The following is a 26,633-nucleotide window of genomic DNA, read 5'->3' on the forward strand; positions in this document are numbered from 1 at the left end:
AAGTATTGCATTGATACTTAACAAATTTGGGAATTATGTTTGAATTCAAAGATTCAAAAATTTAACTTTGTTTTAAGTCTTTTGCCCTATTTATATGTGAAAAATACGCATTTTTACGTATTATACAAATATTTTAAGCTCATCTGCAGTTCTAAACAAATTTTTTGTCTACCAGTTTACATCCGAAAATGAACATGTGTCAGTAGTTTATGACTCATCGTATTTGTTTGATTACCGCTTGCAAATTACTGGCGTTAAGACCTTGCGCCTGTAGTATGTGTACTGGGCATGCGCGAGCGGCTTACGTTCGTAAAGCGCCAAAACGACGCATTTCGTCGCAGTACGAATTCAACCTTCGTGAAGAGCAGGTGATTGTTACGTAGTACAGTGATTTTTGATTTTGTCTGTATTTGGAAGAACACTATGGCTATTTGTAAGCACTTACATTTTTATATCAACAAATTATATCGCTAAGTCAATATTAACGTCTTTTTTTTTATTACTTTTTCTAATTTATCTCCATTTGTAGTTGCATTTTGTCTATTTGACATTAGAAACCCCTTTTTGCATAAATAATTAAACATGATAAATCGGTTAACTGTCATTTTAGAAATACAATTTTTTATTAATATTTACTTATTTAAACTATAATTTTTTTCCTTCTAAAAAAGATAATGAATATAGGAAAAAGTAAAAAATACAAAATACAAATACTATCTTCTACTTATACAAATACACATGGATATGAAGATACCTTGAATAAGTAATTTTTTGAGATAATTATTATCAACACATAGAAATTAGAAATGTACTGTATTCATGTAATTCGAAATATGTTATATTTAATTAGGCATTATAATTTTTACCAAAAATAGTTTACAAAAATACTATATTTTTCATGTTTCGTATCATGATCGTTCGACGGAAATATCCTGAAATATTTTTTGAAATTGCATATCTTTTAAGCAGATACGTGTTAATTACTGTCGAGAAAATAATTTTTTACAAAACATCAACTTTTTTCAATCCGACCTTTCATTTCTACATAATGCATTGTAGTATAACATGTAACAACATATTTAATAAAATCTATTACGACTACTTGTAACAATTGTAACACTTGATACAACTATAACGTTATATAAATATTATTATTATACATATCGTCGTAATAAACATCGTAAGATAATATGTATTTTGAAAGAAGGTGTGAAATATGATCGAAAATCTTTCGCATGACTTCGAAAGGATCACGTCTATTTTTATCGTGGTAGTCTAATATCGAATTCGTTTCTAATGTACCATAACACTTCTCAGAAACACGCGACGCTATGATTAATCTACCCTTCTAGTTCGATCTTGCAAATATCGTCCCTCTAATATAATGCCTATAATAATTCCATATTATCTTCAATAATCATGTCTAATTTTGTACTATGGAATCTAAAGAAACGAAAGGAAAATGGTAAATAGATGCGAACAATATTTTCACTTCATTGAAAGGAATCATCGAATATTCGAGAATATCTATCGAAGTAGTAGATATTGAGATATCTACCTTATCGATTAGGGATCTATAGGAAATGGTGAAGAATAGAATTATGTTTACAGGAGAATGTCTTATTACGTAATTTATTTTCTAGTGTCTAGTTAAATTAGTATATTTAGCGTATACGGGTGCGGCTGTGCCGGTTTGACAAACCGGCCGGCCGGCATTTTTAGCTATGTACAATGCGATTTCACGAATCTATACAACTTCGTGCTAGTTCCATTGAAGTACAAATATGTCCTCGCTTAACCTAAATCTTGTAGGTCTGGTGAAAGTTTGAATATCTTATCAATGTGAGTTTCATAATAATAGAATAATGTTAATAGAAATGTGGAATAACAGAATAATTTCGCAAATTTGTATTTTTACCAACACTACATTCAAAAATGGAATCTTAGCAGAGATTTATTTTATCTGGTAAATATATATGTTATAATGTGTACATATATATATATATATAAGTATATTTTGGATAATTGATATATTTTTGCATATTACGTAATATTTTACGTGATCTGTGTATTTTTACAACTTTGAATATGTATCTTGTAAATGCATAAACAGTTGCAGTTCAAAAATAACGTTTGATCAGCTTTCTTGTTCTCTGAAGAAACTTTTTTACGGTTGAAAAATCATAACAGTACTGTTTCATATGTGACACAACCTTAATTTTCATAATTCCGGTATCACGTCATCTCTGCAGGATTTCTTGTGCAACCAACCATAAGTTCCAGATTGTTTCGTAACGTGCAATTCTACTGTTCTCGCTTATTTTCTCAAGTTTTCTAGAATCTCTGTAGAAACCTTAATTTTTTTTTAACATATTTGTTTTGATATATCACCATGTATTTGCTGTACCTTGTATGTAAATGTAATATTATTATACTTTTTTAATATACTTTCTTTATTCAAGGAAAGAAAAGAAAAAATATAAAAGGAATATGCTATAGAAAAATTTTATATACATATATACCTATTATATTCATTATAAATATGTATGAAACAATTTGAAATTTCACTTTCTATATGATGATTTCTGCAACATGTTCTACATAAAGATGAAATATAGAAATTTTTATTTGTTTTTAAATTTAACTGGTACATGTGAATACTTTTTCCATTAGGAAGCGCGGTCCAGCTTGCTAGCAAAAGGAAGAGAGTTGCTATGCGAGGTCAATGACAGTAAAACACGAATGAACACTAAGAGGTTTACTGGACACATGATCGTCAAACTATTGGCAACCATGCATTTGCGCTAGAAATAATAGAACATGATATAATGGATCCAGTGAAGTTAGCAAAATTAGATGTAAAAAGTCATATTCGCTACATTATACGTTAAAATAGGTTCTAGAGTCATGTTAATGAAAGCACTAGAATAATACGGTAATAAACGTCAAAACGGTGGAACCAACCAACGATCATCATTGCGCAATTGAAATTGGCTCAATGGCTCTAATTTTCTCATTATTATGTTAATTGCCAACGTAAAGCGTAACACTTCTTTTATAGAACATCTGGTACTTCAATCAATTTTGCCCACAAAACGAATATCCTAGAACTAATCGAAAATAATGTAAAAATAAGTAAATGGGAAAAGTTCAAGAAACTTTTTGTACAGTAAAAGCACATATAGGTTATTCCATACAAACAAACATTTATTCTAACAAGTATATGATATTTTTCTTATTTTAATCTCTTTTTTTATGTCTGTTATTAATAGCAACTGTAGATAAACGATATTTATGAAAAAGAGATAATTAGAAAATATTATCAAGGGTATGAGATTGTTTCTAATCCGAATGTGGAGGTGACTCTTTGACTGACTACTCTTGACGTAAAAGTTCGTCACATTGATCACTTTGAATCACCGAAGTACCGCTATATGAAGTATGTATGTAATTGGCATCAAAATACTAAATGACATCATCACAATGGCGTTCTCGGCCTCGCGTAATGGAACTTTCTATTATTCATGGTCGCCTTATCGTTTAAACCATTTTATAGCTACTTTACATTAAGAAAATGTTAATGAAGAGACTAGCAGTCGTACAGAAAATCTTGAAGCAAATCTAAAAGGCTATTAAATAATTTTAAGCTTAAAGCATGGTAAAGTATGAGATAAAAATTGTTGCTGTGAAAGATGGAATGTGGGTGATTGATTCATGATGTGCAAAAATTGATGTGATTCAAATTGTTGACGATGACACAATGATGTCAGCAACGAACATGGCCTCTGTGACACAAGCCGCTATTTATAAGCGTTGCGTTCGTCCAGCAAATTCTTGTTGTCGCGTGTTACAGAACATTTCGATAGTAGTAGTAGGTGTAACAACGGTTATTTCGTACGTGGATTATCGTCATGATAGTCCATAGTTCATTTTACTTAACGGAAAGACGATTAATGAAAAGCGTGCTATAACGTAATTTTAGTATACCTGCAGCGTAGTAATATAGTGTCACGTGGGATATTACTTGATATTTAAATAAAAATTCAACATTTAAAATTCGAATCGAAGATAATAGAAGATCTATGCAATTTTTGAATTAATCGAAGTTTGTTTGCGATGGTGTTCAATTAGGAAAGAATTTACTTGCACGTTAGGGTTAGCAATTTTCTAGCGAAATTAATATCAATTGTTTATCGATAAATAACATGAAATAGATTACGAAGAATTTCTAATGCGAGAACAATTTATTAACAATTGTGATAATTTGTCAGTGTCGGTAGACTCTGATAAATGTAGAATGTGCATGTTTTCCGGGCGCTCGTTTTGGCGGAACCTTTTGATAGAGACAATAGTGTTAGCGTTGATTTTCACAGACTTTGGAATTCAGTTGCTGTCGTTAATCAAATTTCCAGGTAAATTTTCAACCTAATAAGTAAAAAATAATAATTTTCAATAATTATCAAGCATGAAAAATTCCGAAAAACAATAAATATTGATTATGTCTTCAATTAAGATCAATTTTTTGTATATCTTTCACAAAGTATAGAAAAAATGTAAAGAAGCGTGTGTCGAATGTTGGCAGAGGTAATCAGCGTTAACAATTTAACAAAGTCAGAGCATATGTTTTCTTATGCAAGGTGTTTCTCTGGAGCGTATAGAGGGTGAAGCCAGGTGCAGTCTTTCGAGCAGAAGAACGACTGTATAAGACTATAATTTAAAAGCAAACTGAATCTAACTGTTTCCGGCCAATGTATCTCATAATGGAAATATGTGTTTATAGTGTAAATTCTTTAAACGTAGGTGCATATGTATAAGATGGAAAATAACATTGATGACATTAAGCTAATTTGACACGTCAGGAACGAATTGAATTTATGGTCGTGCGACAAAATCCTTTGCAGCTGGATCGAAAAATAAAAAGATTAAACGATTTTATGATCATTCGTTAAACGTTAGACGACTAGAATCATTCCATTTCTATAAAAGAAAGTTTCATTAATGATTACTTGAATTGTATTAGACTGAACTTGGAGATCGAAAACTGGAAATTAAGTTTTTTTTTTTATTGATACAGACTTCTATTATATTACATATCATGAACTATATAGAGTTACATCGAATGCAGAAAAATAATTCATACTGTTGATAAGATGAATCATTAATCTCTGTCAGTTAATATTTTTGATATTATATGCTCATTAAATGCAAGTGATCGTGCTTGGAATAAGAAAAACTATCACCAACTTTTTCTATACAGAATGTTGGGTAATCGTGATTATAATCGTGAATGATCGATCGCTAGAGGTAATTTATAGTCGCGAAACGTACGACGAGGCGATCTAGACTCGAAACTGTCGCAAGCACACGATATATTGATCGATGCAAGTCCTGCATTGTCCTACTTTTCTACATCACCCCGCTGCGTCTGTGTAGATAGATACTATTGTAGATACTGTGTAGGATGTCTTGGCGTCCAGACGTCTGGGCGTCTGGATTTCTTCAACTAAAGAGGATTTTAAATCCTTTGCCAGTTTTTTTAACTCAACTGATTTTTAAGTACACTGGACCTAGTTTCAGCTCAATTAAATTTTTATCAAAGTCATTGTTAATGTTAGCCTCGATTAATATTAGATATCATTATTAAGAAATTATAAGATATTATTATTATTATTATTAATTAGTATTATTAATAATAATAAACATGATCAAAAGTGGAAAAATGTATATAAATATAATTACATTACATGTTATAATGTATAATAAATGTCTAAGAATTTCTTTCTTTTTTCCTTTAGCTCTTTCTACTGAGGATAAATTGGAATACAATTTCTATCCTGTCGCGAGCGGGCAACTTCAGTTCCGGATAAAAGCAGCGAACGATGCCCATATCGCACTTACAACGGGCCCCCATGAGGGTGAGCCTATGTATGAGGTAAAAATTATTGAAAAATAAACTTGTTTAATTATTGTTATAAAATTTCTCAAATAAACAAATGAGAGTCGAATGTATCGTGGGTGTTAAAATCGCAGGTTTTCATTGGTGGTTGGAGCAACAGCAAGTCTGTAATTCGTAAAAATAGGACGAAACCTGATGTTGCTGAGGCAGATACACCTGGTATCCTGAGTGCTGATGAAACGCGTGGATTCTGGATCAGGTGGGTAGTGTTCACTACATTATTAAAGTTATTAACCACAAGATGTGATAATATCTTTTCTTATATCATTTTGTTTCTCCTTATTGTTTTTAGAAACCTTAAATAAATATGTTTCATACATCTTGTGTATTCGTAATAGCACAATATTCTTTCTTACATAATTCATAATAACAATTACATAATTCTTTCTTCCAGATGGGGCGATGGTGTTATCTCAGTAGGTAAAGAGGGCGAACCAAGCGCATTTCTCACGTATGCCGATCCAGAACCGTTCGGAATCGGTTACTTCGGGGTATGCACCGGTTGGGGTGCATCCGGTGAATGGTTAATCGAAGGTAAAATTATTATCTCTTCTCATCGTATTCCATGTTCTTAAACTCCTTTTTTTTTTGCTTATAAATTAGGTAGATTTATCGTAGCTAATGTCTACAAATAGGTTTTATAGAGTCGTATTTTAGTGTTCTAGAATCAATTTGTAAATCCGTGTTCCGTTTGGGAAGATATTTACGAAATATTGCAATTTTTATCAAATCACATGTAAGGGCTTAAATTTTAATTCTCAATTTATTAATACGATTTTCTTGCTGGTATTTTATGGAATTTCGGACCGACTCTACTAATGCATCGTCGCCCATACAGCCATATGTGTAGGTGGTCAAAATAGTTGTACGTAAAGTATACGAAACCTCGAGAAACAATATTTGTTCCCTTTTAGGCTTTTAGATCTGTTGCTCGAATATGTTTTATCCTAGCACGTTTACCGCTTTACTTCGAATGGTGTCGAATTTCACATCAACACCTTTTTACATTATTCTATATGTTTCTCTATATTGCTTTATATTTTTCATACAAATATTCCCATTGTATATTAAAATGTGTTTTTGTAATTGGACACCGTTTGATTGGAAGGACACATGCACGAGAAAAGAATCATAGATCACATGTAGTTGAGTCACGCTTGTATTGTGCTGCAGTGTGATCAAAAGCACTCATATTTCCAAGCTTATAATTGAAACGGCTGATAACCCTATCAGCTGAATATGCTATACGGTAAAATCGTTATAGCAATATAGAAAATGGAAAATATGTAAGTACATACATATATCCAACATATTCTATTGCCACGTGTATGTTAAAAGTTTATATAAGAATAATAAATAATTTTGGGGGAACAATGAACGCGAATGAGAAGGAAAAATATTCATTTCCAAATCCTGATTGGAAATTAAATGTTTTATTTCCTATAAGGACATGGCCCCTTGTCAACACGGAATGAGTTAGTCTACACGTTTCATAATGTAAGGAGCGGCTCGGTCCTCATCGAAGTGAGGGCTAAGAGTAACGCGCACATCGCCCTGACCAACAAAAAAGGCGACTCGAGCCCGATGTACGAAATCATGCTCGGGGGTTGGGAAAACACAGCATCCATCATCAGATACGATCGCAAACAACCCGACAAGGTTCGAAATTTACGAAACTCGAAATCATTTATTGATTACGACGTTCTTTTAATTTTTTACCAAATGAAACAGTTATTTAGTAATCTTTAATGTTTTGTCAACTCTTTTTCTTTTTTTTTGCTTTAATACAAAATAAAAGGAAGATCGAGAGTTCGGGTTTCGTGTTAAAACGTTGATTTTGCACCGACAGGTGCGCGTGAATACGCCAAATCTGCTGAACGAGAACGAAACGAAGAAGTTCGCGATTTGTTGGCTCGATGGTCATATCATGGTCAGGGCTGGTGATGTTAATGGTCCTGTGATCATGGAATGGCAAGATCCTAAGCCGATTGGCGTGAGCTACGTGGGTGTGCGTACCGGTTGGGGAGCAACCGGCAAATGGAAACTTCGAACCGCGCAGTATCCATCCCATCCGTCCCACAAAAGTAATTTGCCTGTTAAATATCCGTTTCTTTTCTCTTTTTGTTTTTGTTTCTCTGCTTCAATTCATCCTTGGTAATAGAAATTATCGACCGACGGATCATTTCTGGGTGTTGAGGCTCGGTTTCTCATTATCTTGGAGATTATAATAAAAAGTAGGATTTTTTTATAGTTAATAGATATGAATATTCAGTAGAATATGTAATTTATACGAATCCTACTTTTTTTATTTATAGATATACCTATACGAGTATTATGTTAATGGGAGTTCGAGGATAAGGGTGTCGGTGCCACTAATTGCTTCTCGTAATTATCAATGCAATCTTATTATTCACGCTATATTTCCTGCCTCTTTTCTTTTCAACGGATCCCTTTTCGCATGCAAATGCTAAAATTAACGCTTTACCGATCCAGCCTATTTGCTATAAACAACGAATAAATGAAAAGCTGCTATTAGATTTTACAGAATTACTATAACTACTATCCCTATACTGTTCTAAATTCTACCTTCAAAATAAATAACCTTTTATTGTTGTATCAGTTATATGGTAGAAAAGAGTATTGAGCATTAACAAATCGTACCTTATACCTCATTGACGATTGCCTGCAGATTAATGTTCTCGATTGAAAATGTTTAGTTCAGTTAGCACGCCAATTGTCGTGTCCGGTCGTAATTGAAGTAATGACAGTAACACGTTTACTGTATGTCACACGCCTACCCTGTAAGACTTTCCATTGCAAGTTGTATTGAACATCTTAAACGTTAGATATTCTGTTAATCTTTACACGTATCAATGTACATATCTATAGGAATTCTAAGATTTTCAATATACAGTAAATGTGTTAAGCACCTACACCCACAAGGAGATATAATTATGATTTTTTAACAAATAATAGTACTTGAATTTCGATGAATGTAAGAAATGTAACTGCCTTGATTCAATATGTTCATGGTGATTTATATGCACATGCACATGCACATGCACATGCATATTTGCACGCAATAGAAGCCATATTATTACACGAGAACCTAATAGCCGCATGTACAACAAAGTATGCCGAGGTCATCATATCCCCATTTTCTGCAGATTAGTGCAGACGCATCATTCTTTAAATGCCTTTTCCTCCCGATCGATCCCCATTCTTTCTGTCGTAACTTAAATCTAATAGTTGCTTATGATGTGATTCGTCCCATGGTCGATTTATTTATGATGTTAAATAATTCTGCCGAAAACATCGTGAAAGCTCATTCCGGAGAGAACTCATAATAAGTTTTCGCATTATCATTTGGTATGCGTTTATCGTTCTTCACACGTGTCATTACTGTAAACATTATCAACGTCATAAATCATAATTTTCCTCGAATTTCGTGCATTGTTTTTTAATTGTACGAAGCATGAGATGTTGCATCTAATCAGAGATGACAATTTTTATAATTTGCTTTTCTAATACCATTGTTTACTTCTTCCTCAAGTGCTATCCAACATAAAGACATAATAGATGCCTGTATATATGTATGTAACACACATGATAAAGAAGAAGAGGCAAAATCTAATGCCACTCGAGTAATGGTTGGAAAGCGCTACCTTAATCTTATACAAAAGATAATAAAGGAAGTAAGTCCTGACCATCTGTTTCTAATGTGTTTCTGTGCCACCTGCTTCTAGATGCGAATCCATCGGCCCCACCTCCACCATTGGGTGTCATGGATATAGGAGATTTCTGTTGGTGTGAGGCAACTGGTGGAATAATTCCTCCAGGTGCAGTCGAAGGAGGAAAAGATATAAGTGGTGAACCCTTGTATGTGGGCAGAGCCTATCACGAGGGTGCTCTTCTACCTGGCAAAGTGAAGCCAGGAGACTCTGTGTGTTATGTGGCTTGGGGTGGTGATGAACACGGAAAGACTGATTATCAGGTAGGGTAGAAGAGAATAGAAGCAATTTAATTCTGTAAGTACGAGAGATCTTTGTAAATTGTTCTCTCGAAACACACACACAAAAAAAAAAGGAAAAGAAAGAAAAAGCAAAACTGAATACGACATAAAATGGAGTCAAATCGTTGCTTCTTAATTAAAATCTTAACATTACTCATTGATGATAGCCGTGTTTCACGAAATATTGGTTACGACGTTTATTTTGTATCGTTTAAAGCTAATAAATAAGATAAAAATACTGAATTAGTATCAAAAAATAACTATAACTTAATAACTGTTCTCTCTTAGGTTCTTTGTGGTTGCAACCCAGTATGGGTTCCAACAACCGGAAACAACATTCCTCACAACGCAATTCCATCTGGTGAATCAGAAGACGGAGAGCCACTTTATGCTGGCCGCGTACTGCACGAAGGCGCTATGACAATCGGCAAAGTACAACCTTCGCACAACGTGTGTTACATAGCGTTTGGTGGTGCTGAGATTGCGTTCCCAGAATATGAAATCATGGTTAAACCTTAGATTAGAATTAGCTGCACCAACGTCGATGAATTTGTCAATGAATCCTAATCTCTTACAATGATTTTATGTTTGAACGCGATCGAAATACCAGATGTAGGCTATATCAAGGATTCAACAAAAATATTTTATGTGTGCATAATTGTCCTGCTTAACGGTTGTTCGCGTATATGAAGACATATGAAAATATTTGTAGCCCAATAATCGAATCTCAATTGTTATTGATATCTAAATAAGATGGAAAGAAGCGACGTATTATGTATTATAAGATTAATGAGAATCTCCTATGTGTGCAAACTAGTCTAATTACAAATGGGCGGGTCGTGACTCATGTTCATCGATCAGTTGGTGTACAATGGACGTATACTTCTACACAGAACGTAATCACAATGTCAATAACGTAGAAATTATCGATCAAAAACTGGCAGTGTATATGTACAGTTCAGCTACATATATATATGCGTTAATAACTGGCTACATAGTAGTATCGATAATTCCTGTTTATGCAGTTTAAGGTACAACTTGCATATCGCTTGATTGCCTATTTCGTATCAGAGTATTATGAAAAACATTTTGTTCGTAACCACATAGTGGTTTAATTTAATGCACAATAGTTCTCGCTTTTCTACAGTCGTTGATTTTAAAGTCTATATTGTTACAAAACAATAAATAATATTTCCGAAAAGAGACATGATGTATTATTTTTAGCCTCCTTGTTCACAATTGTAGGTTGTGAGATTTGGTAGTGCCGCATAAACTAACTGGAATCGTGCTTCGTTAATTTTCCCTGTATTTGTAATTGACAATCTGTTAATTATAATACGAGACTTTCATAGTTGCAGTCAACAGTGTAGCTCAATGAGAAAAAATAAGGTAAACCTAAGTAAAAAAAAAATTCTACATGGGCTCATAGAATAAGCTTTTTGCTTATCTGCTTGCTCATTTGTGCCAGACACTTCATTTCTGTCTTATCAAATAGTACGTGCCTAAAATAAATAAATATGTCATCGGTTGTCAATATTTCATTTGCATCCAATAAAAAGAAGACATTTGGGATTTTATAGAAATGAAATATGAACATGATTATAAACACGAAATATGATGCTGATTTGTGGCCAACGAACAATGCAATCGGTTAACATTCGTGAATTCTAATATAGTGACTTTTTAAATTTACTTAAGTTGGCAATAGTGTTGAACAGTTTGTGTGTTCCGTCCAATTCCGTCCCGTCCTGTCCCAAATAAGACGGATTCAACAATGGCGGCCAATCCGTCATGGATCGCTGTTAAATGTCAATCGGGAAAAGAAATTTTAAAATAGTGGCAGATCGGAAGTATTTTTTTTATAAAAATGGCTGCGAAAGAGTCTGCTACTATCGATGATGGGATTCCCGAGCCAGGTATTGAACCTGGTGCTTCTGCGGAAACGATGCTCGTCACTACCGACAGTTTTGAGGAGTATGAGCAGGAGATGAGCAATAGTATTGACGATAGACAAATGAAAGAAAGCACAACGAGCACTATCTCAGAGATACAAGAAGATGTGCAAGACATTCCAACTACGCCCACTACGTCCAGTTCACGGGAACTTCAAAAAACAAATTCGCTTGATGATTCCGAATTAGTACGTTTCATAACCTGTATTTGTAAAACACTAAAAATGTATTTTAATCCGGAAAAAGTATACGCAATTAAAAGAGAGTTGTTTTTAATAATTGATAGAAATTAATCGGAAGTGTTGATAAAAGTTATATAATTACATTAACCATTTTAATGAAGTATATTTATCTTAATTAATTTCTTATGTTTTAGGATGATGTTACACAACGATTAGGTCAAAGTAGCATTGATTCAGACCCTTTACGTTGTAAAACATGGTTAGCACAAAAAAAACATGTATTTATTTTAAGCCAAGCAGGGAAACCCATATACTCTAGATATAGTTCAGAAGATAAACTAGTCACAGTTATGGGTGTCATGCAGGCTCTAGTTTCATTTGTCCAAGCAGGCAGTGACATGATTAGATCTGTTCATGCAGGAGATACTAACTTTGTATTTGTTGTTAAAGGTCCATTAATTTTAGTTGCAGTCTCAAAAACGCTTGAAAGCGTACCTCAACTTACATTACAACTAACGTATGTAATTATAATAGAACAAGTAATACTTTATGCCATCCTTTTTTAAGATACTTGAGTAAAGAATGTTATGTTACAGATATGTATATAATCAAATAATCTCTGTGTTAACCCAGTCACAGTTAACTAGAGTATATGATCAACGTAGAAATTTTGACTTAAGAAGATTGTTAACTGGTAGTGAAAGACTGATAGATCACTTATTAAATTTTATGGACAGAGAACCAGCATTTTTTCTAGGAGCTATTAAATGTTTGCCTTTACTCCCTTCAATGAGAAGTTCTATCACGCAAACTATCATTCAAACATGCGGTAAAATAAAGGTATTACAGTGCTGTAATCGTTAAAATTTGGACATGAACATTATATTAAAATATGTTGCTGTGTTTGTAAATTATACTAATCAAAGGAATATAAAATTTTGCAGAATTTAGTATTTGCAATACTACTAGCTAATAATCAATTGGTAACATTAGTCAGAATGAACAAATTTTTTTTACATCCCGTGGATTTACATATAATACAAAATTTGGTCGACAGTTCAGAGTCACTTAAGACTGCTGAGAGCTGGACACCGATATGTCTACCAAAGTTTGATGCCAATGGGTATATGCATGGGCATGTATCATATTTGGCTGAAGATTGTCAGGCATGCTTATTGTTGCTCACAGTCGATAGAGATGTGTTCTTTGTTCTTTCTGAAGCAAAACAAGTAGGTGATATAATGAAACTTTATAAAGTATTTAGAAAACAATGTAAAAAATAATAAGAAATTTTACTTATAGAAAATTGTAGAAAAATTAAGGCGAACGAATTGTTTAGAAGCAATTAATGAGTCCATGAATAAACTACCGATTAAAACTGCTGACATTGGACTGCCAGAAATGCGGCACGTTTTATATAAGTGTAGAAGCACGGCACAATTTTGGAGTCCTGGATTTCAACCTCCGTATACAACAGACGAAGAAATAGAACGGTAATTGCAACATTAAAAAAATGTAAAATAATCAAACTAAATTATAATAATGACAAACTTGCGTGATATGTGTTTTTTCTTCTGTAGATTATTGGGGCTTTATCAATGTTTACACCACAGGCTACACAGTCCCAATCGACCATTGAAGCTTATATTTCAGCAATTAGATAAAGAAACCATGTTAGCATGGGTAAGTTTAATTATATGATATGTAGTACAATAAAAGTTATCACAGTACATTTGGTATGCAACTAACACGTATGTATCTTGTAGGTAACACTAGGTTTTGAATTATATGTTACGTTTGAGCCACTTGTAACAAAACCTGATGCAATTGAGGCAGTGAGTAAATTGTTAAAGTGGATAAAAAAAGAGGAAGAAAGATTATTTATTTTAAATTCACCCACATTTTAAAAATCGATATAATCAGTTTTAAAAAGACACAAAAGTGTTTATCTGATGGATATAATTTGAATTGACGTGAGATGCATCATTTGGTAATTGTTTACATTGATCTGATGAACTATAAATCGTTAAGGAAAAATTACTGCATTCAAGATAGGATGCATTCGCGTGTTTTTCATGCATTGATAGTGTACTTTGCTCACTGTTTTTTAATTATGAAAGGTACTGTAAAGGTACATATGTATGTATATATTTAAAGACATTACGCATGTAATGTAGAGTACACTTATAGACAGGCTATGACATTCTCAACTTATTTTATTACATGGTGCTTGAGAAAACTTGTCATTGTGTTGTTAAAAACAGATTACTTACAATACAATATCTTTTTATATCATTTAACAAGCAAATCGTAACTTTACAAATCGTGGAACAGTTCTTTGTTAACAATCACAGTGATAAATTTTCTCTGAAATTTTGTAAATAAGAGTAAAAGCAACAGCCATCGTTTCATGACCTTATTAAGTCAAAAGTAATGATTCCAGGTAGAACGAATAGTATAACGTTAAAAAGAAACAAATACGTTCACTTACAACATGTAATGTACGGGTATTATAAGCTACTGTGTAGCGTTTATATCGATAAATGCTATAATTTTAATACAAAACTATTCCTTGTATATGTTACACACTGCTGTTAATCGCGATCGAAGTGCGGTACATACGATAAAAAGAATTCAAGAGCTGTAACAGTAATGTTTTTTTATTCACCTGATAGTTATAAAAGTAAATTATCCTGTAAAACATTTGTCATACCCTGGTGTTTTAATTTAATGCCTAGCTCTGTCACGTTCTCGTCTTCGATCTCGATCTCGGTCTCTTTCCCTATCTCTATCGTCTCGTCTGTGCCGGTCTTTATCTCTATCCTTGTCTTTATGCGAAGATGAATGGCTTTTAGGAGATTTACTCCGTTTACGTTCTCGTCTATCTCTGTCTCTGTCCCTGCTTCTCGATCTTTGCTTTTCTCTGTCAGATTTTTTATCGGAACGTGAATGTCTTTTATCTCGGTCTCTATGACGATCTCTGTCTCTGTCATGATCATCTGTCCTTTTGCGAGTATCTTCTTTGACTGGAGGTATTTCTTCATCCTCTGAAGATTCTATTCCTTCATCCATATCATCCTCTAATGCAGACACTTTTGCCTCTATAACATACAAGAAACATTAAATTACATTTGTTTTATATTCATACTTATATTTTCATTTATAAATTTAAAAGACTTACCTAATTCATTATTTTCTTCAAGAACATGTCTTTTTTGTATTCTTGGTAGAATTACATCGCAACATCTTTCTTCCCTAAGAAGATCATCTATAAATTCATCCATGTTGATCAATTCAAATTTACCTTGCTTATTTTGCCTTCTTAACTTTCTATTGTCATTAAATAATGGTTCCAAATATTTATAACAATCTAAAGAAGATCCTGTCAACCTCATATACAATGCTCCTAGAGCACGGACATATTTAAATTCCTCATTTTTTATAAATTCTACTATAATATCTTTTTCAGGTTGTATCTGAAGCATTTTTAATATTAGACAGAGGAATGGTGTTGGTTTTACATTTCCACCATATACACCACCTATGTATCTAAAATATATTTGTTTTTATTCACAATAGGTTATGTTTTGATATAAATTATTAAAAAATATCGAGTATGGACAAGAGTTGTAAATAAAATATGTTTCAACAGCAAACATACTTAGACAACGGATTGCACGAAGAAAAACGATTTGTTTGAGTATATATTCGACAATAAACATTTACTAACCTCAACTCCATCGCTTTGTCTACTAAAAGTTCTGCAGTCAGAGCAAAACATTCTTCTTTCCAATATTTCGAATCGTACACTCGAGATCTAATTATTTTTTCTACTAAATACTGCGGATTTGTACCTCTAATAGATTTCGCATCTTTTACCGTTCTATTAGCCATTTTCAAATCGCATGGAGATTAGAAATATTTTCAAAACATACCTTAAATGATAATGTAGGTGGCAATAAAATGCACTTAATAGGGAATTTCTTTGATAACGGTATAATTCACTTGGGTCACAGCCTGCTTGAAATATGAATATAAACTGATCGAATTTTTCCTTCAAATATTTGTAAAAAAATATACATACATACTAAGGAATGTATCCCACAGTGGTCCTGGTAGAAGCAAAAGGAGGCTAATAAAAACGTAATCAAGTCAAAATCGCAAGTAATCGTGGTTTTTCTCAGTCATTTAACTTTCAAAATTGTAGAAATCAGAGCAAGGAAAGTAGTATACTTTTACTAAAAGGTAAAATTGGGCCATTTCTGCAAAACGTGTATCCGTATGTTAATGCTACTATATTATCGTTAGTATTTCATGGGTTCTTAATAGTACGTAATCAGAGTTCCCTTTATATAATTTCAGTTTATATTAAAAAATGCCTGGACGTGTTTCAAAGGAAATATGTACTGTAAATTCAAGAGGTACGATCAGTATTGTTATCACGTCATCACGAAAATATGTATATACAATCCGATATTATGTGAAAGAGTATGTAAGTTATTTTGACATTAACTCTGACATACTACTAAATTATATTACAGAATTCACTCTTCTCGTATGTTCAGATTTTTCTACATTATCGTTTGAAGACTACAAATAATGAACCGCTTAAATAACATTACCAATGTTTTGAAGTTTACCGATGTTATACATGTAAAGAAGAATTAGAAAAGATTTCTCATTTAATCGATATTTTTTAAAAATATGTTATATTGTCTACGAATAGCGGGAATAACAGTGCATTCATTATTTATTTTTTCGATATCAGCAGGGACTGGCTGAAGAAGAACAGTCCACGTACGAAGTACGTGGTACGACTCGGTATCCCTACTCCCAATGTTCTGTAGCGATGTCGCCTTTCTCTTGAGCTCAGGGCCCGTAAAGAGGCCCCATTCACAGTCCTCGTCTCATTCTCTCGTGCTAGTCCCCCTTCTTTCTATCTACCTGGCAACCTCTGTTCACCTGAACAGCCATCTTGAGCTATACGCTGCGCTATCATAACTTGTCCCCTTTAAGACGTATTTTCGATTCGTCGAGGTGATCAGCCGCGTCGACTCGTAGTTAACAGTAGCTATGTGAGCTAATTCAACGGACTGTCGTCGTATCTCTCTATCCTCGTCGATTCCAGCTCCTCTCGTGATCCTGTTCGCGCGTACAAGTTTCTTTCTTTCAAATAAATATTTCACTCGATTCCTTCCGGTTTTATACAAAGTTTGTTTTTTTAACTCCTGTCCAGTGTGTCAAAGAGGATTGAAGGTTTCTCAGGGAATAGAATTCAGTGAATTAGTGAAGTTGGGTGACTGACAATTCGAAACAGATGTCTTTGGAGGTATCTTGAGCGAAGTTCAGCGAAAGGGAGAGGTGAAGGTACGTCAAGGATTAAATTAATCACTTTGCGAAGAAGTTGGAGTGTACAAACCCAATAGCTTTCTAATGAAACTGGAATGGTTTTAATTTTTCGAGGTCTGAGAAGTCTAAGGACCTTATATCTTTCTCAATATGCAATACAATGTGTTATGCATTAGTATTAGTGCACATTGTGCCTTAATTTCTGTATAAGCTATGTTCAGAATTTTGAATTTCATAATTTTTGATCGTGGTCAATGAGCTAGTTTCGATTTTGAATTTGTACTGGATCGAAAAAGCGCGCCCCGTTTTGTGCGCTGTTTACAAACCGGTGCTATGTTAATCAGCAAATTCTGACAGTGCTTTGATCATCACACTTACGACACAAGTATTGCTCTTCGATCTGTGACTCAAGAGAAAAAAATAAGCCCTTGACCAAACCAGTCCTCATAAGAAAAATGATACGGTTAACAGAAGTCGCGTATTGTTACGTTCTGATCGATAGATCGTTGCAAGGAAAAACGGGCTGCACCTTGCTTAGGCGATCGGTGAATGTTCCGATGTAAATGTCACGGGCGGCACTGGCACCGATTTAACGTGAGAACGTACACTGGATCTCGACGTGAAGCTGCAGGATCGGTGATGAGGAAACGCTGAAGACAATCTATTGGCGAAGGAGTATGTGCTTCCGTCTTCGTTCATTTTGATAAGATCGTCTTTGTAATGATTATAACGATCTACATGCAATAAATTAGGAAAAACTCAATTTTTGCCTGAAGACATTAAGAAATTATTGGTGGAAATATTTACGATATCCTCGCATATTTTATTTCTTATTGATAATCTTTTTCATCGTAACGTTCATATTTTGGTAGTTAAGAGAAAGTTACTATAATTGTATAGAAAATAATCGACAAATATATTTCATTAGCGACAACATGGGCTCGAAGATAGAGTATGTGGAATCCTCTCATATGTACGCGACGAATTACATTCGTAATTCGAAGGCGATCGGTGTTCTCTGGGGTATTTTCACCATATGCTACGCTATAATCGGAGTCGTGGCATTTGTCACGCCGGAGTGGCTGGGCGATTTGGAACACGAGAATCCAGGAAGATTCGGCCTCTGGACCAGATGCAGCTACGGTGGTAATGGTAAATTAATTTTCTCCCAGTATCAAATCTCGTTACTGTACTTTTCATAAAACTCGTTTAATTAGTATTATTTCTTTGCTTGATCCTCTAGGTGAATTGGGCGAGGAATGTATAGGCAGATTGGATGATCTGTCGACAATCGCGAACATTCCCTTCAGAGTAAGCACCATTCTAGTCGGCGTCGCTGTCATAATAGCTCTATTGACGATTTGCGCGATGCTTCTCTTCTTCTTCTGCCAGAGTACGACTGTGTTCTACCTGTGCGCCTGGATGCAAGTAGTTTCAGGTAATTACTGCCAATTATTGACGATGGAAACCGTATCGTACGAATGAAGGTACTTGAATATAATAATATTTGAAGATTCTTTAAGTATGGCAGCATTTCGAGGGATTCAAATTTTGGATTAAATATGCATTACTATTATACATAACATTCAATACCAGTGACGAAACTGATACAACTATCAATAAGTGAGAATACGTGCATTGCGTAATACGATGTTAAAGAACACGAAAGATGATTAGGATGATTCGAAAATGCATGTTTTACGAAATGGCTGCATTTAATCTCTCCAATCTGAATCGCATTATATTGTGTACATATATTGTGACAAATTAAAAGAAGAAGTCAAGCGTAATCATTGCATAATCACCGAGCTCAAAGGGGAAAAAAGAAGGAAAATTGAGCATCACTTTAGAAAGTATAATGCAACCGGGTGTTCTCGCGGGCTATTGCCGTAATCGTCCGCGTAATACCTTATCATTGCGACGTAGCTGAAAATTGCGGTGATGCACCGAGGCTACCGAGTCAGGAGTGATGCAATCGTTTCGTTTTGCACGCCCCTCTACGCGCTACGCGAACCTCATTTGTCAACTAAATTTTATACAGTAAAAAGAATTCGAGTTCCGTTAGCGTGATGAAATAGTCATTCATAATACTGTACCATTCGACATTCTCCTTTTGTGTTTTTGCATTTTCTGTTTTCCTATCTTAATCTGTAACTAATTGATCTTCTATAAGTATTACTATTTACTAACTATTACTAATTGATTAAACACTACTAATTGAAATTTGCATTGAAATGCTTAGATTTTATCTACATAGAATGAATATAAAGTACGATAGTAACTTATTAATAGTGGCTGTCGCTATTTCAACTAATTCTTTTAATTGAAAATAGCGTATTGGCAGATATAATCAGATTTCACAGAACTCTGCCTGTCTCGTTAATTAGCCGATACGTGATCGATTAGCAGAATATTACTGTATATAGGATTGCTATGAACGTAGACTGTCGTGGTCTCCTATCGATCAACAGCTAACTCTTTACCGTAAATTGTGTTTTTCTGCAAGTAGAAAGCGCTTCCTGTCCGCGAAACCGTGCTTGCGAAATACGTAATACAATAACGTTATAACGAAAGAGTCTCGGTATTTTACGAATCAAGATTTACCTCAAATGTTACTGATGTATCGATGACCCAAACGTATCACTAGGAAACATGAATTTAAGGAGAAAACTCATCCTTTTATGAACTTGAGGGTGATGTTGTTTTAGAAGGAAATGTAGAATAGACCGTTATAACCGGAGACAGTTAGTTTACCGGTTGACCAATGCCTCTGCAATTAACGTATTCGGTTATGGCGTCTTTGTTAGAAATGTTGTAGAAATGTTGTTAGGATTAAACTATGATGTACTTATAGGAGATGCAAGTGTACAGTATACAATGTGTATAATATGCAAAGCTATACAAAATACTTAAAGTAAGTTACTTCAATTTAAAGCAAAATGAAAAGAAGTAATTTTCTTTATAATAACTTTTTTAAATCCTCTCCTGGGGTGAATTTTATTTCATAATATTATTTAGGATTAATTCGATTCTATAAATTGTCCATTAAAATATTTTTATAGTATGATGGAAATGACGATACCGGTTAAAACGATTAAATACGATATTTAGTGGATCTAAAATACTCGTCAGTACGATGTTGACCTAGTTAAAGAACATTGACGTACTTGATTTATCCTGCAACAAGTTACGCGATTTATAATATTTGCGCTTAATTACTCAGAGTCCGGTTAGTTCGACTAAAGTTTTCTTAATTCTCTAATCTTTAATCGATACGAACGAGACAGCAGCTCATACGAAAGCACTGAAACGGGATCATAGGTTCCATTACACATAATGTTTATTCATAGGCAATCATTCGCTCTAGCAAGCTTCAAAATTTATTTCTATGGAATTTTCATTTCATCGACTGTTAAAAAATTATAATACCCTTTAGGAAAGTGAAATTTTTTCAACACTAATCAAGAAAGAAGAGAGAATTTAAGAAGTTGTCCATTCGAGATAATTTAATTTTTAATGTACTACCGTAAAAAAATAAACCGCGTTTCTTTTTTACAATTTTTTTCCTTTATATTTTTTAATTATCTTCAGAAGGAATCCTCTTTCAAAGTTAACGTACTAAATATAAATAACCGGAAGACATTTGAAGAGGAAATAAGCTTTACGTAAGAATCGAGATCATTGATGATAGAGATGAAAAACTGTAAATAGCATTATTATTGATCGAAGGTAGTATTACTCGCGATCGTGGCTGGTTCGTACGCCGACAGTGAAAGTCAGCGATTGAAATGTGAATCGGCTACGGGAGGAGGGAAACGTTTCACCCAGAAACTGATTGTTAGCGTACGGTATAATACATACATATATCATGATCATACGGCGAATCGGAAATGGAAACTTTCCGTAGAATACGATCGTAATAATTTGCGCTATGACTTGCGCTAATTCTGACTATCTATTTTTTATTTCATTAATTTTATTCCAATAACGAAAAGCTCGGAAATATATTTGTTTGCTAATACTTTGAAACTCTATTAAATTATTTCAAAATTATCATTTATAGTTGTTTAAAATTTTAACAGTACTTTTATTGCTATTTAATTTCGATCGATAAAGTTTTTCCTTTCGAATCTTTTACCTCATTTTTCTCGGTGTATGTGGTTTTGTTTTATGAAGAATTAATGAACGCGAAAAGAGCAAGATTGGTACCTTTCACTGCTGACCTCTAGCACAGAACATCCGCGAAGAAAGATAGTTCACTGAAATGCCAGCCACGTTACTCATGTTCACGTTCAATGAACTATAGCTTCAAGAAGGAAGTTGTAGGATTCGAGTATAAGATGTGAATAGCTTTAGCAATTGAAAGATTTACCGTATTACCATTTTCAGTGGTAATTATCGCTAGCGAGGAATAGTTGTTCGAGAGATAATGCTCTTTCGTTTGTTTCAGCAATATCTATGGCGATTGGAGTTTGCATTTATCCCTTGGGCTGGGATTCACCTTTAATTCGAGCTGTCTGCGGTGCCGCTGCATCCAGGTAGCAGAAAATTAAATTTCCTAACAAATGAATAGAAGATGGTTATTCAAATCATTTATACATGCATGATAATTCTCAATTTCAAAATTTACATTAGTCCTAAATATGTAGTAGAGCGACGTTAACTCTAAGAGATGGTACTTTTTATGATACTTAATTACTATAATAATAACGAGCTACTTTACCAATTGCGTAACGAGTATTATCTTGTTATTTTGTAGGTTGGATCTTAATAAAAATGTTATTGCATATCGGTAATTTTATTTGACAGATACAATCCAGGAGCTTGCGCCGTTAGATGGGCGATACCGTTAGCAGCAATCGCGGCTCTAGATGCTGCTACCTTGGCCGCGCTCGCTTTTATTCTAGCGTCCAGGCACGTCAGACTTCAACCTGAACCCTTCAACAACGGTTCCTTGTACAAAGGTATGGGTCTTTCTCTACACGAATTAAACTATACGAATTATTCTTAACAAAATAATCTGGTTTTAGGTGAAGTAAACCCAGGGTACGTGAACGAGGCGCAGAGTGTCGCTGGTTCTCGAAAATCCCTCTCCTTGCGGCCGGTGCTCTTGGTCGCTCCACCAGAACAAGATCGCTACAGCGAACTCTCCAGAGCGAAATCTCATTCACATCATAGTCTTTACACACCAGCGCCATCTCACCCGGCCCATACGATGTCGACGAATACCTTGAATCATTCTCAACATAATTTTCAATTGTAGATCACCGAAGATCGTGACTATATCGCTGTACATAGTTTATCATACTATCACAAGTATGCTTTCCTTTTCTTATTAGTATTTTTATAATTCTATGAGAAACGAGAACAAACACTGTAAATAATATCATCGAATATCTTTCCTTTATGTTATAGACGAGCGTTTCTTTTCTTTTTTTTATAATTATTTTATAATTTTATACGAATTAATAATTGCTATGTTAAATTATGAAATCTCAAAAGTCTGTAGAGAGCGAGATCCTGTCGATTCGTAATACTTTTGTATTTTGTATATACATTAACGTAATTATTTTTAACGCGTTGTGAACACGTTTCCCTTTGCAATGTATATTCTATACATGTAATTAAAGGTAGTTTTATATATATATATATATATACATATGTATAATATATTATATATGTTTGTTCTCTCGTTCCTAGCGAATAAATGATATGTAATTGTCAGAACAGAACGGAACAGAACAGAACATCATCTTATTTTAGGAACTTACAAAAAGTGGTACTACACTCTCTCTATCTTTTTTTTTTTTATTATAAACAAGTAACATAAATTAGTTGTTTTACAGAACGGGGAGAGTCTTACATAACGGGCAAGTTGCGTATAATAAATAAAGAACACCAGAATGTGAATCAAGGATGTTTTGTATGTAATTAATATTATACCTATCCTGTAAAAATGTTATTCTTTAATAAAGAAAATTCAAACGTGTAGATTTCTATCTATTTTAGATATCGCTTCTGTTCGTTCGCGCAAGTCTAAAGTAAAGTGTTTTGCCGTATGGTAACTATGACTACGCTTAAAAGGAGACACCAATAATACGTATGCGTATCACAAACTTTGTTTCGACGAAATCGAAGAAAATTCCAAAGGAATCGATTAGTGATAGTAAAAATAAAATCCTCCGTATCGCGTTAGAATGAACGACAAAGACGACAGCGCTTGGGTCTTCGATTCCCTGATTGGTTTTCTTCAGGGTCCAATTTGGTCCGCGCCTCTGATCACTTTCATCGAAGAGAAGTCACTCAGTAAGTCGAGATACTTTCGCAATAAACCTTTCTGTGTAGTCCATAATCTCTATCTCTTCTTTAAGACCGATGCTCCTTAAGATGAAATTCTTCTTTTTTTTTTCTTTTTTAAATCTACTAAATTTATACGAGATATTATAAGAAAAGAAGTTGCCATTTTTATTCGAAATACGAGCACGATACTAAAAATTGTAAAAACGAACCTTCTGCTTTCTCACAAGCGTTCGCTATACTTTGTTCCATTATTTTGTCTTTTTATTGCTTTTTTTTCTTTTTTTTTTACAGTATTTGAAGCGGACATCGAGGAAAATGATGAGTATCAAAAGATATATCAGGAGTACAAAAATCTGGTGGACTTATTGCTTGGTTGTTTCATGGAAGACATGGGGATCACTCCGGAGCAATTCGAGTACGCTTGTACAGTGAATAAGTATACAAAAATGCCTATACAATTCCAACAGGCGAGTCAAAGAGATTCTTGAACACAAGACAGAAAATCACATACAATGTATATTAATTTTGATACTTGTTTCAGAACTTGTTCGAGCAAATATGGGCGGCGAACGAGTATGAGATATTTAAAAGAATGATGATTCAAAAGAATCTAGAGCTTCAACTGCAAGCTTTGAATATGATCGAGCAGAAGTATGGTCTTACACCTGCATCTTTTATGTATGAAGCAGGTGTATTGAATGAAGATCCTTTAGTCATGGAAGAAATTATTCAGTAAGTGTATAACTGGTAATTGGTCATTTTTATTTATATATAGGAACAAATTGAATATTCGAATATCTCTCTCTCTCTCTCTGTGATCTTCAATTTTAAATTAATTAGAGAAAAATGTACAGAAAACACGTTTTGGAGAATGATTCGGAAGAAGACAAGAACATATCGTCGGAAACTTCGTTGATCAAAGAACATGAGCGTTTAACAGCTAAATATAACAGCGAACGAGCATTGTTAGCAGAAGCTCTAAAAGCGTCCCAAGAGGAAAATACTCCTGAAAGGGATCGTACACAGTCATTTTTAAAGGAAGAAGATGAAGAAAAAGAAGAAGACGACGAAAGCAAAATCAAAGAGAAAGACGAAGAGGAGGAGGAGGAGGAGGAGAAAGAAGAAAAGAAGGAAGAAGCAGATATTCCAAGGTTCCCTAAAGTGGTTCCTCTTGATTCTATGTCCACGGACGAATCAAAATCAGAAGGACCAAATGTATCCATTAAAAAAACCTAACCATACATATATATATATATACATATATATAAGAATAATTAAATCAAATTCATTAAGATGTTTATTAATATTTTAGATATCAGAAGAAGACATAAGAAAGAGGCAGGCATATTTAAAAGCCAGACGCGATAAATTGGTAGCTTTGAAGAAAGAAGCAAGAAGTCAACGATTGGAAATGAATCCATCGAGGCCGAGTTCCGCGAGATCGGTAGCGGAAGCCACGATCAAAGGAGAACAAGAACTAAAATTACCGGAACCTCTGGAACCGTCCATATTGCAAGTACGTAAAGTACTCGCTGCTCGCCTCCAAGCAGAGGTAGTGCGTAAGCAAACGAGCCAATAATAACGATTCTCTAACACGAAAGAGATCGGGACGGCGGTGTTTTATCCATATAAAATGCTGATATTTTATCCTTTCTTTCTTCTCTTTTTTTTTCCTTTTTTTCTGATAAATTTCATGCACAGCGAACTTTTATACAGCTGCATCAGCTTTCCTTTTTATAGACGTTACGTTATAGTATTAAGATAGCGAAGAAGTTTACATGGATACAACGTTTACATATATTGAAAGAATTAAAATGATCAAACCTAGTAGCAGAATAAGATTAAATGAGTATGTTTAACAAGAACAAAGAGAGTATAAGTCGTTTCTTTTTTATACAATTCCAAATGTTTACTGTATCGTTTTTCTTCCTTCTTTTGTTTAAATAAGTCTGACGAATATCGTTACAGTTTGGGTATAAGTATATGTTCGCTTGTGAATACCGATAAAATGATAAACAACTTCTTAAGGTCACTTGCATTATGTTCTCTCAGTCGTTCGATGAATTTCGCACGATCATCATGCATCATCGCCACTAGTTTTACCCGTGAGAGAAATTTCATAATCTGAAACATGAAAAAAAGTAAAAAAAAGAGCATAGGATTCTTGTAATAGCAATTTGTATAGATCTTTAAGAGGATACGAGTGATATGAATAAAAAAAAACAAAAAGAGAATAATTACTTCTTAAATATTTCACATACACTTCATAGACGAAATGATTTCCATTCGTAAATCTTTCGATATTCTTTCTTCGTTCCTTTTATATACACTAATTCATCAAATTTCTCGTTTGATCGATGCAAAGAGAAGAGAATGCGAAGTTTACGTAAAAAACGTAACACACAGTTTTTAAAAAATGCTTTCAGAAAAAATAGGTATAAATACGCTGAAAAATCTGTTTTACATGTAATTATCTAACAGCACAAGTTGTATAAATCACAATTGGACAATTAGAACTGAAAAATCAATGACAATTACATTCATACAAAGAAATATCCTTCCTTCATTTTATTCCTTGCGATTAAACATTGATTATGAGGTAAGTATGACTCCGTTCATCGACCAATTCTTTCTATATCATTTTCAGTTTTATTTAATTAAATATTCTTCGCATTTCTACAACATACTTCTATTCCATGTAACACACAATTGTCATTCTTACTTTTTTTTCCTTTTTACCTGCCCGATTATAAAGATCAAAATAATTTCGTGGCGAAATACGAATATTAACTCCATTTAATATTTGATTAATAACGTAATAAAGTAAATTCAACACTTCTGAAACAAAGGTAAAATAAATTCGTTCTGGTAGAAAACACGGT

General features: G+C 33.8%; 5 protein-coding genes and 2 long non-coding RNA genes across 13 annotated transcripts; 5 read left to right on the forward strand and 2 right to left on the reverse strand.

Moving 5' to 3' along the window:
• The first annotated feature begins 292 nt into the window (after window positions 1-292).
• Window positions 293-11,169, forward strand: LOC138186242 (uncharacterized). 4 transcript variants are annotated; one of them, XM_069125876.1, is made up of 8 exons: window positions 293-433; window positions 5,796-5,932; window positions 6,031-6,155; window positions 6,351-6,490; window positions 7,404-7,615; window positions 7,806-8,040; window positions 9,703-9,950; window positions 10,257-11,169. In XM_069125876.1, exons 1-8 carry the CDS (start codon window positions 424-426, stop codon window positions 10,485-10,487), a joined length of 1,338 nt encoding a protein of 445 aa, XP_068981977.1. In that variant the 5' UTR covers window positions 293-423; the 3' UTR covers window positions 10,488-11,169. The 4 variants fall into 4 exon arrangements, with proteins under 4 accessions (XP_068981977.1, XP_068981978.1, XP_068981976.1 ...); XM_069125877.1 differs by lacking the exon at window positions 293-433 and adding an exon at window positions 3,421-3,439; XM_069125875.1 differs by lacking the exon at window positions 293-433 and adding an exon at window positions 3,827-4,412.
• Window positions 682-3,364, forward strand: LOC138186247 (uncharacterized). Of its 2 annotated transcripts, none has more exons than XR_011174846.1 (3): window positions 682-1,966; window positions 2,674-3,185; window positions 3,282-3,364. It is a non-coding gene; the product is annotated as an uncharacterized LOC138186247 (long non-coding RNA). The 2 variants fall into 2 exon arrangements; XR_011174845.1 differs by having other exon boundaries at window positions 684-1,966; window positions 2,674-3,175.
• Window positions 1,990-2,679, reverse strand: LOC138186248 (uncharacterized). The gene is made up of 2 exons (XR_011174847.1): window positions 2,523-2,679; window positions 1,990-2,407 (listed from the first exon to the last, which is right to left on the reverse strand). It is a non-coding gene; the product is annotated as an uncharacterized LOC138186248 (long non-coding RNA).
• Window positions 11,170-11,697: 528 nt separating the features above from the next.
• Mon1 (vacuolar fusion protein MON1 homolog) lies at window positions 11,698-14,814 on the forward strand. Its single transcript, XM_069125873.1, has 7 exons — window positions 11,698-12,108; window positions 12,297-12,619; window positions 12,699-12,942; window positions 13,047-13,331; window positions 13,405-13,595; window positions 13,683-13,785; window positions 13,869-14,814. The coding sequence occupies exons 1-7, from the start codon at window positions 11,836-11,838 to the stop codon at window positions 14,007-14,009; spliced, it is 1,560 nt and encodes a 519-aa protein (XP_068981974.1). The 5' UTR covers window positions 11,698-11,835; the 3' UTR covers window positions 14,010-14,814.
• Window positions 13,471-16,119, reverse strand: Prp38 (pre-mRNA processing factor 38). Its single transcript, XM_069125881.1, has 3 exons — window positions 15,833-16,119; window positions 15,284-15,651; window positions 13,471-15,203 (listed from the first exon to the last, which is right to left on the reverse strand). Exons 1-3 carry the CDS (start codon window positions 15,994-15,996, stop codon window positions 14,830-14,832), a joined length of 906 nt encoding a protein of 301 aa, XP_068981982.1. The 5' UTR covers window positions 15,997-16,119; the 3' UTR covers window positions 13,471-14,829.
• A 64-nt stretch (window positions 16,120-16,183) lies between these two features.
• Window positions 16,184-23,442, forward strand: Lhfpl (LHFPL tetraspan subfamily member 5 protein). 2 transcript variants are annotated; one of them, XM_069125882.1, is made up of 7 exons: window positions 16,184-17,469; window positions 17,954-18,126; window positions 18,380-18,603; window positions 18,695-18,889; window positions 21,902-21,989; window positions 22,261-22,415; window positions 22,482-23,366. In XM_069125882.1, the coding sequence occupies exons 3-7, from the start codon at window positions 18,387-18,389 to the stop codon at window positions 22,712-22,714; spliced, it is 888 nt and encodes a 295-aa protein (XP_068981983.1). In that variant the 5' UTR covers window positions 16,184-17,469; window positions 17,954-18,126; window positions 18,380-18,386; the 3' UTR covers window positions 22,715-23,366. The 2 variants fall into 2 exon arrangements, with proteins under 2 accessions (XP_068981983.1, XP_068981985.1); XM_069125884.1 differs by lacking the exon at window positions 17,954-18,126 and having other exon boundaries at window positions 22,482-23,442.
• Window positions 23,272-26,248, forward strand: LOC138186243 (cilia- and flagella-associated protein 36). 2 transcript variants are annotated; one of them, XM_069125880.1, is made up of 6 exons: window positions 23,272-23,374; window positions 23,461-23,757; window positions 24,043-24,218; window positions 24,293-24,483; window positions 24,606-24,966; window positions 25,064-26,248. In XM_069125880.1, exons 2-6 carry the CDS (start codon window positions 23,649-23,651, stop codon window positions 25,328-25,330), a joined length of 1,104 nt encoding a protein of 367 aa, XP_068981981.1. In that variant the 5' UTR covers window positions 23,272-23,374; window positions 23,461-23,648; the 3' UTR covers window positions 25,331-26,248. The 2 variants fall into 2 exon arrangements, with proteins under 2 accessions (XP_068981981.1, XP_068981980.1); XM_069125879.1 differs by having other exon boundaries at window positions 23,301-23,378.
• The last annotated feature ends 385 nt before the right edge of the window (window positions 26,249-26,633 follow it).

The sequence above is a fragment of the Bombus flavifrons genome, chromosome 13 (assembly GCF_040668555.2).
Source record: "Bombus flavifrons isolate JBK064 chromosome 13, iyBomFlav1_principal, whole genome shotgun sequence".
NCBI lineage: Eukaryota > Metazoa > Arthropoda > Insecta > Hymenoptera > Apidae > Bombus > Bombus flavifrons.